At 38.9% G+C, this 12998-nt stretch overlaps 1 protein-coding gene across 4 annotated transcripts in view; it reads left to right on the top strand.

The window, feature by feature from the left end:
• Positions 1 to 12998, top strand: part of slc25a40 (solute carrier family 25 member 40) — a 69341-nt gene that overhangs the window by 25028 nt on the left and 31315 nt on the right. For all 4 annotated transcript variants that reach the window (XM_043690344.2, XM_043690346.2, XM_043690345.2 and 1 more), the window contains exons 5-6: positions 1567 to 1634; positions 12715 to 12839. In XM_043690344.2, coding sequence (XP_043546279.1) covers positions 1567 to 1634; positions 12715 to 12839 — 193 coding nt within the window. The remainder of the gene's footprint in view (positions 1 to 1566; positions 1635 to 12714; positions 12840 to 12998) is intronic.

Below are 12998 nucleotides of genomic sequence, written 5' to 3'. Positions count from 1 at the left end.
TCCCTGATCTGCCGCAGCCCTCGCCTTACCATGCTTTATTATTTATCTGCTACAAAAAACTTCGGTATTTCCTTTTTTACTTGCCCTTTGAAGTTTCTATTTTCAACCTCGTTCTCCATTGTACTATCTGCTCGACATTTCTCATAATACATTTTTTTTCTTCTTCTTCTTAATCTCTGTTGTTATCCAGGAAACTCCTGAATTAGTTTTCACTATCTTTCCCCTTACTGAGAAATATACCTTTGACTAGGCCTGCATTGTTTATTTTTTAAAAGCAGTCCAATGTTCAGTTCCCATTTGTACTGCCAGTCTTTCATTCTACAATTGATGTGTCCCAGATCCATTCTTTCCTGCAAATCCTGCAGCAAGTTCACACATGCTCAAAAGTGGAATTCCAAAAGTTGCTAACTAAGAAACACCACTGCTGTTGGCTTCTCAAAAATGGTTTCTTGCTGTTGAGTTTGAATTGGAAATAGACAAAATTCTTTATGGCAATACTATCTCATTGTAAGTATCCTATTAATGATGGAATTAGCGTTAATTACTTCTGAATAACCTCCATGGCAGTGAAAATTAACACAAGTATGTATCTCATCTCATAAAGCTTTACTTATTGTTGGAGTTTTAATTCTTTTGTGAAATTTTGGTATCATTGCAAGGACAGCATTTGTTTCCTGTCCATAATTTGGCTTTAAACTAAGCCGCATGCTTGGCCATTTCAGAGGGACATTTTAGAGTCACCATGTTATATAGGTTTGGAGTCAGAAGTGGGCTTGCACGTGCAAGGATAGCAGATTTTCTACCGATTTAAAGGTCATTAGTGAGCAAATTGGTTTAATCAGGAATTATAACCAAGACAGTTACACAATTGTTGTAAAAAACAATGTGCTCACAGCATTAGCCTGGACTTTTCGATAGCTGGTCAGTGATATTACTAATTACCTAAAAATTCAAACCTATTATTTTTCCTTATCCTCTCTGTCAATCTAATCTTTTACCTCACACTTATTTCTCTTTCTCTTATCTGATTTGTCATTAAATTTGTCACCTGTGCTTTATACTTCCTTCTCACTTCTTGTTCCATTAATTTCACAGTACTTGGATCTGATTAATTAAAGAGATGCATGTTTGGTTACCCAGTTCACACAGGTCCTAAATATCTTGTCCCTCTTCGCAATGTTATTAACTTGCATTCTTGAAACACTCTGTTAAAAAGCCTAAATAGGGAGGGCTAAGCCTTATTATTGGCAGACCCCCTTAGATTCGCTACCAAAGCAAATTAACCATTTTATCTATAGGATTTGTTTCCACATATATGCATTTATTATCAGACTGACATATCATCCAAATGTTGTATGCTACTGATATATTTGAAATAAACCACTGATTTAAGCTATGTGGCTAATGCATTATTACCAACTGAATAATGTTCACTTTACCAAGTGTTTTCAATGAAAAAGCAAACAACATGCTTTACTAGATATTGTGACAGATTTGCTTTTGACTGTTTTATTTTAAGTTATTGTTTGGCATAACACAAGGATTTTTTTCTCCTTTGTGTTCTAGGATGCATTTATTCAAATTGTTCGTAATGAGGGACCGAAGTCACTCTGGAGTGGACTTCCTCCAACATTGTAAGGTTACTTATGTAATGCTGAAACTTGACCTGCAGTGTTGCATTTTTAAAATATAAAGGGGCATTTATGTGTCTAACTGTGCTTCAGCCTTGTTGATGAAAATTGCAATTAGTGAGAAACTAATCTGAATCTTGCCTTTGAAATCCTGGGCAGATGTTTGTTTAAAACAGATATTTGAAATGATTAAAACAAATACAGAGAAAGCTAACCTGTAGATCAGTTACTGACTTAAAGAAGAAGGCAGAGTTCCAGTATGTTAAATATATTTTATCTCAAGTGGTATGAAGTACTGAAGCTAAAAGGTAATGATGACCCATATACAATTTAGTATGACTTCAGTTAGAGTGCTGTGTCCAGTGCAGATTGTGGAATACATTAGTTAGAATGTTGAAAATAATGAAAGAATGGGACACCAGATGTTCTGGTAGTAGATGACTAAGAACAATGGAAAAAAGATACAAGGTGAAACATTGGAGCTGTAGAATAGAAATCCATCATCTTTACACGGAGTTGTGAGGCTGAGGAATTAATGGTTAGAACATTACAGTGCAGTACGGGCCCTTCGGCCGTTGATGTTACACCGACCTGTGGAACCAATCTGAAACCCATCTAACCAACACTATTCCATTTTCATCCATATGCCTATCCAATGACCATTTAAATGCCCTTAAAGTTGGCGAATCTACTACTGTTGCAGGTAATGCGTTCCATGCCTCTACTACTCTCTGAGTAAAGAAACCACCTCTGACATCTGATCTATATGTATCACCCCTCAATTTAAAGCTATGTTCCTTTGTGCTAGCCATCGCCATCCGAGGAAAATGGCTCTCATTGTCCAACCTATCTAACCCTCCGATTATCTTATACATCTCAATTAAGTCATCTCTCAACCTCACACTTTTCTGAATCACCTCATACTTTTCTGCATTAAACTCCATTTGCCACCTCTCAGCCCAGCTCTGCAGCTTATCTATGTCTGTCTGTATCCTACAACATACTTCATCACTATCCACAATTCTACCGACCTTAGTGTCACCTGCAATTTTACTAACCCATCCTTCTTTGCCCTCATCCAGGTCATGTCTAAAAATGACAAACAACAGTGGACCCAAACTAATCCTTGTGGTACCCCACTAGTAACTGAAGTCCAGGATGAAAGTTTCCCATCAACCGCCACCCTGTGTCTCCCTACAGCTAGCCAATTTCTGATCCAAATCGCTAAATCACCCTCAATCCATGCCTCTGGATTTTGTGCAGTACCCTACCGTGAAGAACCTTATTAAACGCCTTACTGAAATCCATTTACACCACGGCAACTGCTTTACCCTTATCTGCCTGTTTGGTCACTTTCTCAAAGAACTTAATGAGAGTTAATGATTAAGGCCAAAACTGCCAGCTTTGAAGTTTGGATTGTACAGAAAAATGAAGGAAAAGGAAAGTAGGAAAAGAGTCCTAAATATGACCAGTATTTTGACACTGAGAGTGACCACAACATAAACTGGTTGGACTATTCGGTCTATTTCTGTGCGTTGCCTTGTATGTGTAATTAGTAATGGTAAAGTCACCATAGTCTTATCGGGTCAGAAAGATATGGTGGTGTAACCTGAGGGTCACTACAGTCAGGAAAGGAGAGAGGTTGAGAAGGAGATTCCTTCATGGTAACTCCAGCCAGTGTGGCAGTTGAGCCCAGCTGAGCTACAACAAACCCCCTTAAAATTCAGTACATTTGGAGAGAGCAGACACTCAAGAAGATACCCATTATTGAAAACCTAATGAGGCATATTAAAACAATCAAAGACTTATAGCCCTATTTCAATCAAGTAGAAATATAGAAGACAACGTGAAGAATAAGGTACTGAAACCTCTGAAGAAAATCATGGAAATAAAGGTTTTTCCACCTCCAAATCTTCAACTACACCTCTGGGTGTTCCCGATGAGCTGTCTTGATATGTCTGGTACCTTCCCAAATGAACCATCTCCATTTTGGCTGGTCACAAACCAGGAGTTCCTGGTCTGTGGGGATATTTGAACTTCTTCATGGATATGTTAAGGACTTTGCTAAAGACTTTCTGCTTTTCTTCTGGGAGCCTCTTGTCATAACCAAGTTCCAAACAGAGCAGTTGGTTTGGGAATTCTGTTGTTAGGCAAACAAATTGTCCAGTGCTGGTTTTAGCAATCAGCCTCTTTCATGCCAAGCGTGTTGGTTTGGGAGACAGCGCTGTTGTTGAACAACCTTTCTTGTCAGATTTGGAGTGTGCTGTGGATGCTTCTTTGGTGGGACCTCAAAAGTACAAAAACTGGTTGCTGCAAGTTGTCCAACGCTCTGAAGCGTACAAGGTTGCAGAGATTACTATTGCTCGGTAAACCATGAACTTTGTCTTGTTCTTGAGATCCTGAACCTTTTTTCTTCTTTCGTCATTCAAAGGCTGAACTTGCGAACTACCATAAGAACATGATTAGGCTGTTCGGCCCCTTGAATCTGCTTTAATTGAGAACAAACTCCCAAGATATTGAAAAGTCCACATGTTTCAGGATTGCACCAATGGTCTTAAGGATTTTCTTGGGAGGAGTGGATTCTACTGAGCACACACTTAGTGTCATCTCCTTAATGAAGTTGTATTGATTTTAGTTCTGGTTTGTTTTTGAAAGTAGAAATAACCTTCAATAAGATTTTTTTTGTTGGATGTGGATGTCACTGACTGTGTTGGCATTTATTGCCTGACCATTGATACCCTCGAGAAGATGGTGAACTGCTGCAATCCATGTGTTGTGGTCAACCCACAATGATGTTATAGAAGGAATTCCATGAATTGGAGGAATGCTGGTGGATATGAAAGAAATGTGGTAGATGAAAATCAACATGCAAAAGTGTGAAACATATATCCTGGTAGGCGGAATGAAAAGATTAATACAAGCCAAGTGCAATAACTTTACAGCAAGAACCTGATAACAGGTTAGATTGAAAACACATGTAATAAAATACATGCAATCCAGAGCGCCACTTCAACCTCTGGAAGGCAGGTTCAAAGACATGTACATGCTGTGATTGAGTCTTTCTGAATGGAGGTTCAGCTGCTTTCCTGCCTTCCCTCTGAAGTTAAGAGCGAGAAGGCTTTCGGCCATCCTTCTTTCCCAAAGGCCAGCTGAGTGCCTCATTCCACAATTGCTGGTATCGAATCAGCAAATGGCAGGCAACCTATCATCTGGGAAGGTTACTGGTGACCTTCAGAGGGTCCCTTTATTCTTGGGCATTCTGTGCCTGATTGAGGGATTTAGCATTGTGGCAGGAGGCCCTGTGGTGATTGTGATGTCAACATCCCGAGCCTTGTGGCTGACTGTCTCTCAACTCTTTTTCTGCGCCCCCTCTCCTTCCTTCCCTGAGAAGCTATTTCACCTTACTTAAATGAATCTGGATGACCCATCACTGATCATCTGTGCAAGCTTCCAATAATGCAGCCAATATTTCTTAGCTGTTTAGTGTGGTGCTGGAAAATCATAGCAGATCAGACAGCATCCGAGGAGCAGGCGAATTGACGTTTCAGGCTCTGCCCTTTGTCAGGAATAAGGGTGAAGGGTGTATCCATGGAATATCGATACTCCTGCTCAGATGCTGCCTGACCTGCTGAGCTTTTCCAGCACCACACTTTTTTTAGATTCTGATCTCTAGTATCTGCAGTCCTCACTTTTGTTTTGCCTTTTTTTCCTAATATTTCTCAGCTCCCAAGCTCTTATCAACTCATAATCTCTGAAGCAAGATTTCTACCCACTGAGGATCTTAACTCAGTGGGAGGTCAGGAGTGCATTGAAGTAATAATCTTCTATTAAAAGGTGATGTGGGTTCCCACTAGTTCTTCAAATGGTGAGTTGCTGCTGCTTGCTCCCCCACCCAACCCAACAAAGCTAAATCCTGCCCATTGTGTGTGAGGCCAGGTAGCTTTACTAAATTTTTCTGAAGCACTAATTCAACTCCAACTGGAGAATTGTGTCCAATTCTAGGCACAATATGTCAGGAAGGACGTGAAGATACTTGGGGCACACAGAAGAAATGCAATAGAATTGTTGCAGAGATGAGAAAAGCTGAGTCTTTTGTTCTTAGACTTGGAAAAGCTGAGTCTTTTGTTCTTAGGGCAGAAAAGGCTACGAGGGCATTTTAATCAAATCTGAAAATCAGAGTTCACTGAGAGAAATTGCTTCCAATGGCCACATGATCAATAACCAGAGGTGAACAGATTGAAGGTGATTGACAAAAACAAACCCGACCAAACATGAGGGTAAACAGCTTTTTTAAAATGCGGGGAATGGTTAGGATTTGGAATGCATTGCCTGACCATCTAATGAAAACAGATGCACCACAATTAATCAAAAGGGAATTGGATAAAGCACTTGGAGAAAATAATTTCAGATATGTGGCAGTAGTAGAGGAGTGAGCACATGGCTGAATAGACCTTTCAAGACTGCCAGAGCAAACTTGAGGGGCTGAATGTATCCTTTTTGTGCTATGCTAATCTGTGATTCTGTGAAGGCAAATACTTGGGTAAACAATTTGGTTTGATTTGGATAGTTGGCAGTTTTACTGTTGTGTGATTTTCATTTTTTTTAAAAAAAAAGCCTGTTGCATCTGATACTGCATTTTGGTTCAAATTAATCATGTTCAGACTTGCTGCCTCATCAGTCTGAATTAACTTTGTCTTCCTTCTTCATCTTTGTATATCTACCTTTAGAGCTGACAAAAATAATTGTTTTTAGAAAAGGCTGTCTTCTTTGTATCTGATCCCTGCCCAAAATATTCTGTTTTAAATTCTACCTATCAAACTTCTTCGAACCTCAATTATCCTAAAGATTTTTGGATGGCATTTCTCTTCTAATTCCAATAAAGAACCTACATTCTTTTCAGCCATTTCTATTTTTACCATAACAGTTAAACAGTTTATTTGTCTGGTATCACTTAAGACATCTAATCCTAATTAATGTTCATATCATTAGACTTCACCGGTATTGTTTTCTGAAATCACTTTTGTACTTCAGCTGCATTTTTTTTAAAGCGAGAGAATGAATACAAGAGAAAGATTGAACCCTGCTTCCTCTAAAGTTACTCAGTATATTTTGGAAAGCTCTTAAATTCTGGCTTAATTCATGGTCAGTATTGCAGTTTCTGATAGTTGTTTCACCGCCACTAAGGTCCTGTCTTACCTAGTTCAGAAATTTCATTCTTGAATATTTGTCTAAACCTCTAATAGACATTGAAACAGAATCACTGTTTCCCATTGTTTTTTATTAAAACTAATAATTGTGATTAGCACCTTTGCTGACAAAGCAGGTCTACCAGTACTGTAATCAATTAATTATTTTGAGTCTTTTTCCCATTTAGCATCTCATGAATCTGTCTTTTGGGAAATTGCACAACCTCTTACACAATAGTGGCTACAGTTCAAAGATGCTTTGTCTGTAGGCTTTGAAAAGTGCTATATACAGTAAATTAACATCTTTTTCTTCTACTTCAGGAAAGTATATACTTGTTTATATTTTCATTTATTCATATTCTTGGCTGATTCTCTGAACTCAAATACTCCCCTAAATGTTTTCTATTCTGGGAGAAACATTCCCTTTTAATACTAATCACTCCTCTCTCAAAACTGTAGGGTCTAGTTCTAGGCCCCAGCTGTTGCAACCTATTGTTTGCACCATTCATGGTCCTGAAAATTTTTAAGGCATCCTGGCTTGTATTTGTATTCTTTTGGCTTTTGCTTAACTCAGCTGCACTAGAGGCTTGATCTCACTTTGGTTATTGACAACATCTCTACCTCTCCATGGTGTTAGTGGCATCTGAGAGCAAGTATTAGGATTGTCCTTTAGATCTTTATATTTTGCTACTGGGATTGCACCGCAAACCCCTTGCATACTCTGATGTAGATGGTCCTTAATCTCTGAACTGTATTTTCTAGAGCATTTACGAGGTGATCCATGCATCTCTCCAAGCTGTCATTTAAAGTGTGTAACAAAATCTATATTCTCCCTCCTGATCTGCTCTAAATCATAAACCATCCATAGTATCAACTTGGCAAGTCACTTAGTCTGTTTTGTGTATAAATACGATTTATTTTCCCAAGTTATTGAAGATTTCTTCTGGCCAATGTATTGTTTGTTGATATATCTACGTTTTGAGTAGTTATTTATTTAACAGGTACAGACTTTGAAACTATTTCAATTCCTTTGGAAATCCACCCATTACTGTTGCAGAAATTTAAATATCATGGTATAGGGTGTATTGTACTGACATTAATAAAAGATTAGTTAGCTAACAGGAAGCAGAATTTAGACACCAGTGTGTCATTATCAGTTTGGCAAGAGATAATGAGTGGCATGCCACAGGGATTGGTGATGGGATCTCAACAATTTTTATATATAAATAATTTGCACTTGGCTGAAATGTTAGAAAGTATTGTTGCCAAATTTGCTGATTACACAAAGCTAGGAAGTTGTGAAGAGGGCATAAGTACACTACAGAGTGTTGACTGGGCAAAGGTCTGACATAATGTGCAAAAATGTGAAACTGTTTATTTTCATAGGAGAGTTATAAGACAAAAAATGATGGTGACCCACATAAGGAGATATTAGGTCAGATGACCAAATGTTTGGTCAAAGTGGTAGGTTAAAAATGTACCTTAATGAACAGAAGAGGTGGAGAAACGAAATTCCAGAGCTTGGAGCCTGGCCAACCGAAGGCATGACCATGATAAAGATTTTGATGACCTACGGTTTATGTAAGGGTAGAATTGGGAGGCCGGCAAGAAATCCATCGGAATAGTTAAATCAAGAGGAAGTGAAAGCTGGGCTGAGGGGGGGTCAGCAACAGATCAGCTGAAATAGGGACAAAGTTGTTTGCTTGTGAGCTGGAAAGAGATGATCAGTGGGAGGGATAGACAATAGGTGCAGGAGTAGGCCATTCTGCCCTTCGAGCCTGCACCACCATTCAATATGATCATGGCTGATCATCCTCAATCAGTATTCTGTTCCTGCCTTATCTCCATAACCCTTGATTCCACTATCCTTGAGAGCTCTATCCAACTCTTTCTTAAATGAATCCAGAGACTGGGCCTCCACTGCCCTCTGGGGCAGAGCATTCCATACAGCCACCACACTCTGGGTGAAGAAGTTTCTCCTCATTTCTGTCCTAAATGATCTACCCCGTATTTTTAAGTTGTGTCCTCTGGTTCGTCACTCGCCCATCAGCGGAAACATGTTTCCTGCCTCCAGATTGTCCAATCCTTTAATAATCTTATATGTCTCAATCAGATCCCCTCTGTCTTCTACACTCAAGGGTACACAAGCCCAGTTGCTCCAGTCTTTCAGTGTGAGGTAATCCCGCCATTCCAGGAATTGACCTCATGAACCTACGCTGCACTCCCTCAATAGCCAGAATGTCTTTCCTCAAATTTGGAGACCAGAACTGCACGCAGTACACCAGGTGTGGTCTCACCAGGGCCCTGTACAGCTACAGAAGAACCTCTTTGCTTCTATACTCAATCTCTCTTGTTCTGAAGGCCAGCGTGCTATTAGCCTTCTTCACTACCTGCTGTACCTGCATGCTTACCTTCATTGACTGGTGTGCAAGAACACCCATATCTCTCTGGACTGCCCCTTTACCTAAATTGATTCCATTTAGGTAGTAATCTGCCTTCCTGTTCTTGCCACCAAAGTGGATAACCATACATTTATCCACATTAAACTGCATCTGCCATGCATCTGACCACTCACCTAACTTGTCCAGGTCACCCTGTAATCTCCTAACCTCCTCATCACATTTCACCCTGCCACCCAGCTTAGTATCATCAGCAAATTTGCTAATGTTATTGCTAATACCATCTTCTATATCATTAACATATATTGTAAAAAGCTACGGTCCCAGTACTGATCCCTGCGGTACCCCGCTGGTCACCGTCTGCCATTCCAAAAGGGAGCCGTTTATCACTACTCTTTGTTTCCTATCAGCCAACCAACTTTCAATCCAAGTTAGTACTTTGCCCCCAATACCATGCGTCCTAATTTTGCTCACTAACCTCCTATGTGGGTCTTTATCAAAAGCTTTCTGAAAGTCCAGGTACACTACATCTACTGGATCTCCCTCGTCCATCTTCAGAGTTACATCCTCAAAAAAATCCAGAAGATTAGTCAAGCATGATTTCCCCTTCATAAATCCCTTCCCATAAATGAGGCCAGGAGATTATCTCATAATCAAATTCAACGTCAAGGCTGCAAACTAACTGGTCTAATTTCAAACTGCTGCTCAAGAAAATGGAGCCACTGACAATAATCCCATCCATCCAGACAACAGCAGAAAATGGGTGGTGATAGCAAATTGTGAGAGAGGGACAACACCTGAAAAGAGAGGTGTTCAAACTTTGGCTAAATGGGTGCCACAAATGTATTTTAGGTGATGAATAGTTTAGTGGGAACAGGGATCGAGGTAATAGCAGGTGGGTCTCATGGACAAGGTGAGCTCAGAATGCTCATGAGAGAAAATGGCAAAAGGCAAGGAGGGACATTAAAGGAAGTTTGATCAGGCAGTTTAGTGGAAGGGGGAACTCAGGTTGTACCTTGGTGACAAGGAAATCTATGAGCACTTCTCATTTTTTTGGAGATTAGGCAAGAGGAGGTTTAGGATTATAATCTGTAGTATTGAGCTGTGTTGTCAAAGATTTCTGATGTTATTGAAATCACACAAGCATAGGTGAAACTGTCCTTACAAAGTCTGGAGTTTCCAGTTCTCATCCCTTATCCAGGAAATGATCCAAGTTAACTTTGCTTTTTGGCGACAGGTAGAAATCAAAAGGTGTCACCCTACATCTGTAATTAAAGTCATCCATCTCTTATTTCCTTTAACTCCCAGAGTTCTGTTTCATTGTGAACAAATGATATGTTTTTCTTTAGATTATGGACAAGATGTGTCAACAATATTGTATCCTGTTTTCAACAATACAAACTAATGTAACCAAGTCACAAATATCTTGAGGGGAACTGTTAATTTTAGCCCAAACTGACATGTCCTATCCTCAAATTTAGTAATGCATTTTGTTTTTTTTTGGTATAAAGCAATATGCTAACCAGCAAGTTCAACCAGTCAACTTATGGCGCAGTGAAATAATTTGTCAGGGCGAAGGCAGTTTCCGACTGAATTCTACAGTGCATATTATAGGGACCACTTCTCGAGGAACAGAAGTAGTCTCAATTGCAACACAAACTCTATCATTCCTTCATGATTCATTTTCTACAAGTATATTGGTTCCACGTTAAAAACTCCCAATAATTTTTTTATCAGCAGAAAGCAACAATGTTGTTACTATTAATTACCTACAATAGCCTTCAATTGCATTAAATTGAAGTTCGCTAAATTAAACTGTTAGTTAAAATTGTCTTTTGTGATATATAATACACTGCTTTGAATCTCAGCTGCTAATTAAAAAATATTTTTGTATAGCTCTGTCCTTGTAGCTCTCAAATCTATTAGGATGCTTGAACTAAGAGAAAAATAACTGACCCATCACACATCTTTACCACTACCTTTTAACTTGGCTAAAACTAAAGGCACATTTTACCAGTCACCGGCCTTTGGGGTTGGAGCCCTCAAATCCTATTTATTGTTTTTGCTTTGGAACCTTTGTGCCTATGATGCAATGAGCTATCTTTTACTTTTTTTTTTCTACTTGATAACCTATTAATATCTCTCATAGCAGATAGTTTCTTCATATTAAAATATATTGGTGCTATAATGATCGATCTGTACAAATATCTGGTCATTACCTTGGAAGTGTTGTACAGTAAATTTTTGAAAATCGTTTTGTATTTAACAATTGTTAAAGGATAACTTTACCACAGTATGAAGAAAAATGAATGGTGATATTTGATACACTTATGAGCAAGAAGTTCCTCTCACCAGAAGGGTTCAAAATTAATATGGAAGAAGTCTTAGATAGACTTGGTACTTAAAGGTTTCAAGTTATTAGGTCAGGATGAGATACACTGAAGGAGTTTGAGTAGCATGAATGTAGAAATTGTGGGGGCACTAACCATAATCTTTGCCTTCGTTGGACTCAGGGACATGCTGGAACACTGCTGAATTAGAAACATTACAGCCTTATTCAAGAAAGGTTTTAAGGGTAAACCGAACAATTTACAGGCCCATATATTTAACTTCGATGATAGGAATGCATCTAGAAACAATTATTTGGCAAAGAATTAGCATTCACATTGAAAAGGTGGGTCGTTTAGGAAGAGTCAGCATGGATTTCTGAAGTGGAAATAGTGCTTATCTAGCTTGCTGACGTTCTATGAAGAGCTAACAGGCATCTGCTTAGCACTAGCAAATCTCACTGCAAGAATACTGGTACCCCTCCAGCTCAGGTGCAACCCGTGTCCTTGGCTTTACTAATAAGGGCATAGAGTACAAGAGCAAGGAGGTGATGTTGAACTGGTATATGACACTTGTTAGAGCTCATCTGGAGTATTATGTACAGTTATGGACATTACATAAGAAAGATATGAATGCATTGGTCAGTGTGGAGAAGCAATTTACATGATTATTCCAGAAATGCGAAACTTCAGTTATGGGAATAGATCGAGAAAGTTGTAACTGCTCTCCTTTTGAGAGGAGATTTGATAGAGGTTTTTGAAATCATGAGTAGGTTGGAAATCAGAGCAGCTGTTCCAAGTCATAAATGAAACTAGAACAAGAGGGCATAGCTTTAAAGTGCTGTGCAAATGAAGCAAGGATGGTGTGAGAAAAACATTTTTCACACAGTGAATAGTTAGAATGTGAAAGACATGGCTCAGATATGATGGGGTTCAAATGAAGAATTCAAGAAGGTATTGAATGATTATTTGGATAGAAACTTTATGTAAGGGCATGGGGGCAAAAGAGGAGATTGACATGAGGTAATGATACTCGCTTGAAGAACCTGTGCGGGTATGATGGGCTAAATGTCCGCCTCCTGCACTACAATGATTTTTTTGACTGTGATGTTATGTTAGCACACTTAAAATCAGTCTAATTAATTATTTGTCACAATATATTATCTTGCAGAGTAATGGCGGTACCTGCAACAGTTATTTACTTCACTTGTTATGACCAGTTACGGGCCTTTTTGAAATACAAGCTAGAATATGATGGTGCCTACATTCCATTGATAGCTGGAGCTTTAGCTCGAGGTATGTTTTTTTTTATTGACTGTGAATGCTACTGAACTGTTTTTAGTCTTTATCATTATTCTACTTAAGATAAAAGGAAATGAATGGTGTAAGTCTGATTCTAACATCAATTTTGGTGTCAGTGTTATCTAATAAATCAACTAATAGTTGGACAACTTC

The sequence above is a fragment of the Chiloscyllium plagiosum genome, unplaced genomic scaffold, assembly GCF_037043375.1.
Source record: "Chiloscyllium plagiosum isolate Xiang-an unplaced genomic scaffold, Cpla_swu_hap1 HiC_scaffold_5, whole genome shotgun sequence".
Lineage (NCBI taxonomy): Eukaryota > Metazoa > Chordata > Chondrichthyes > Orectolobiformes > Hemiscylliidae > Chiloscyllium > Chiloscyllium plagiosum.
This window is presented reverse-complemented; position numbering and strand designations above follow the sequence as displayed.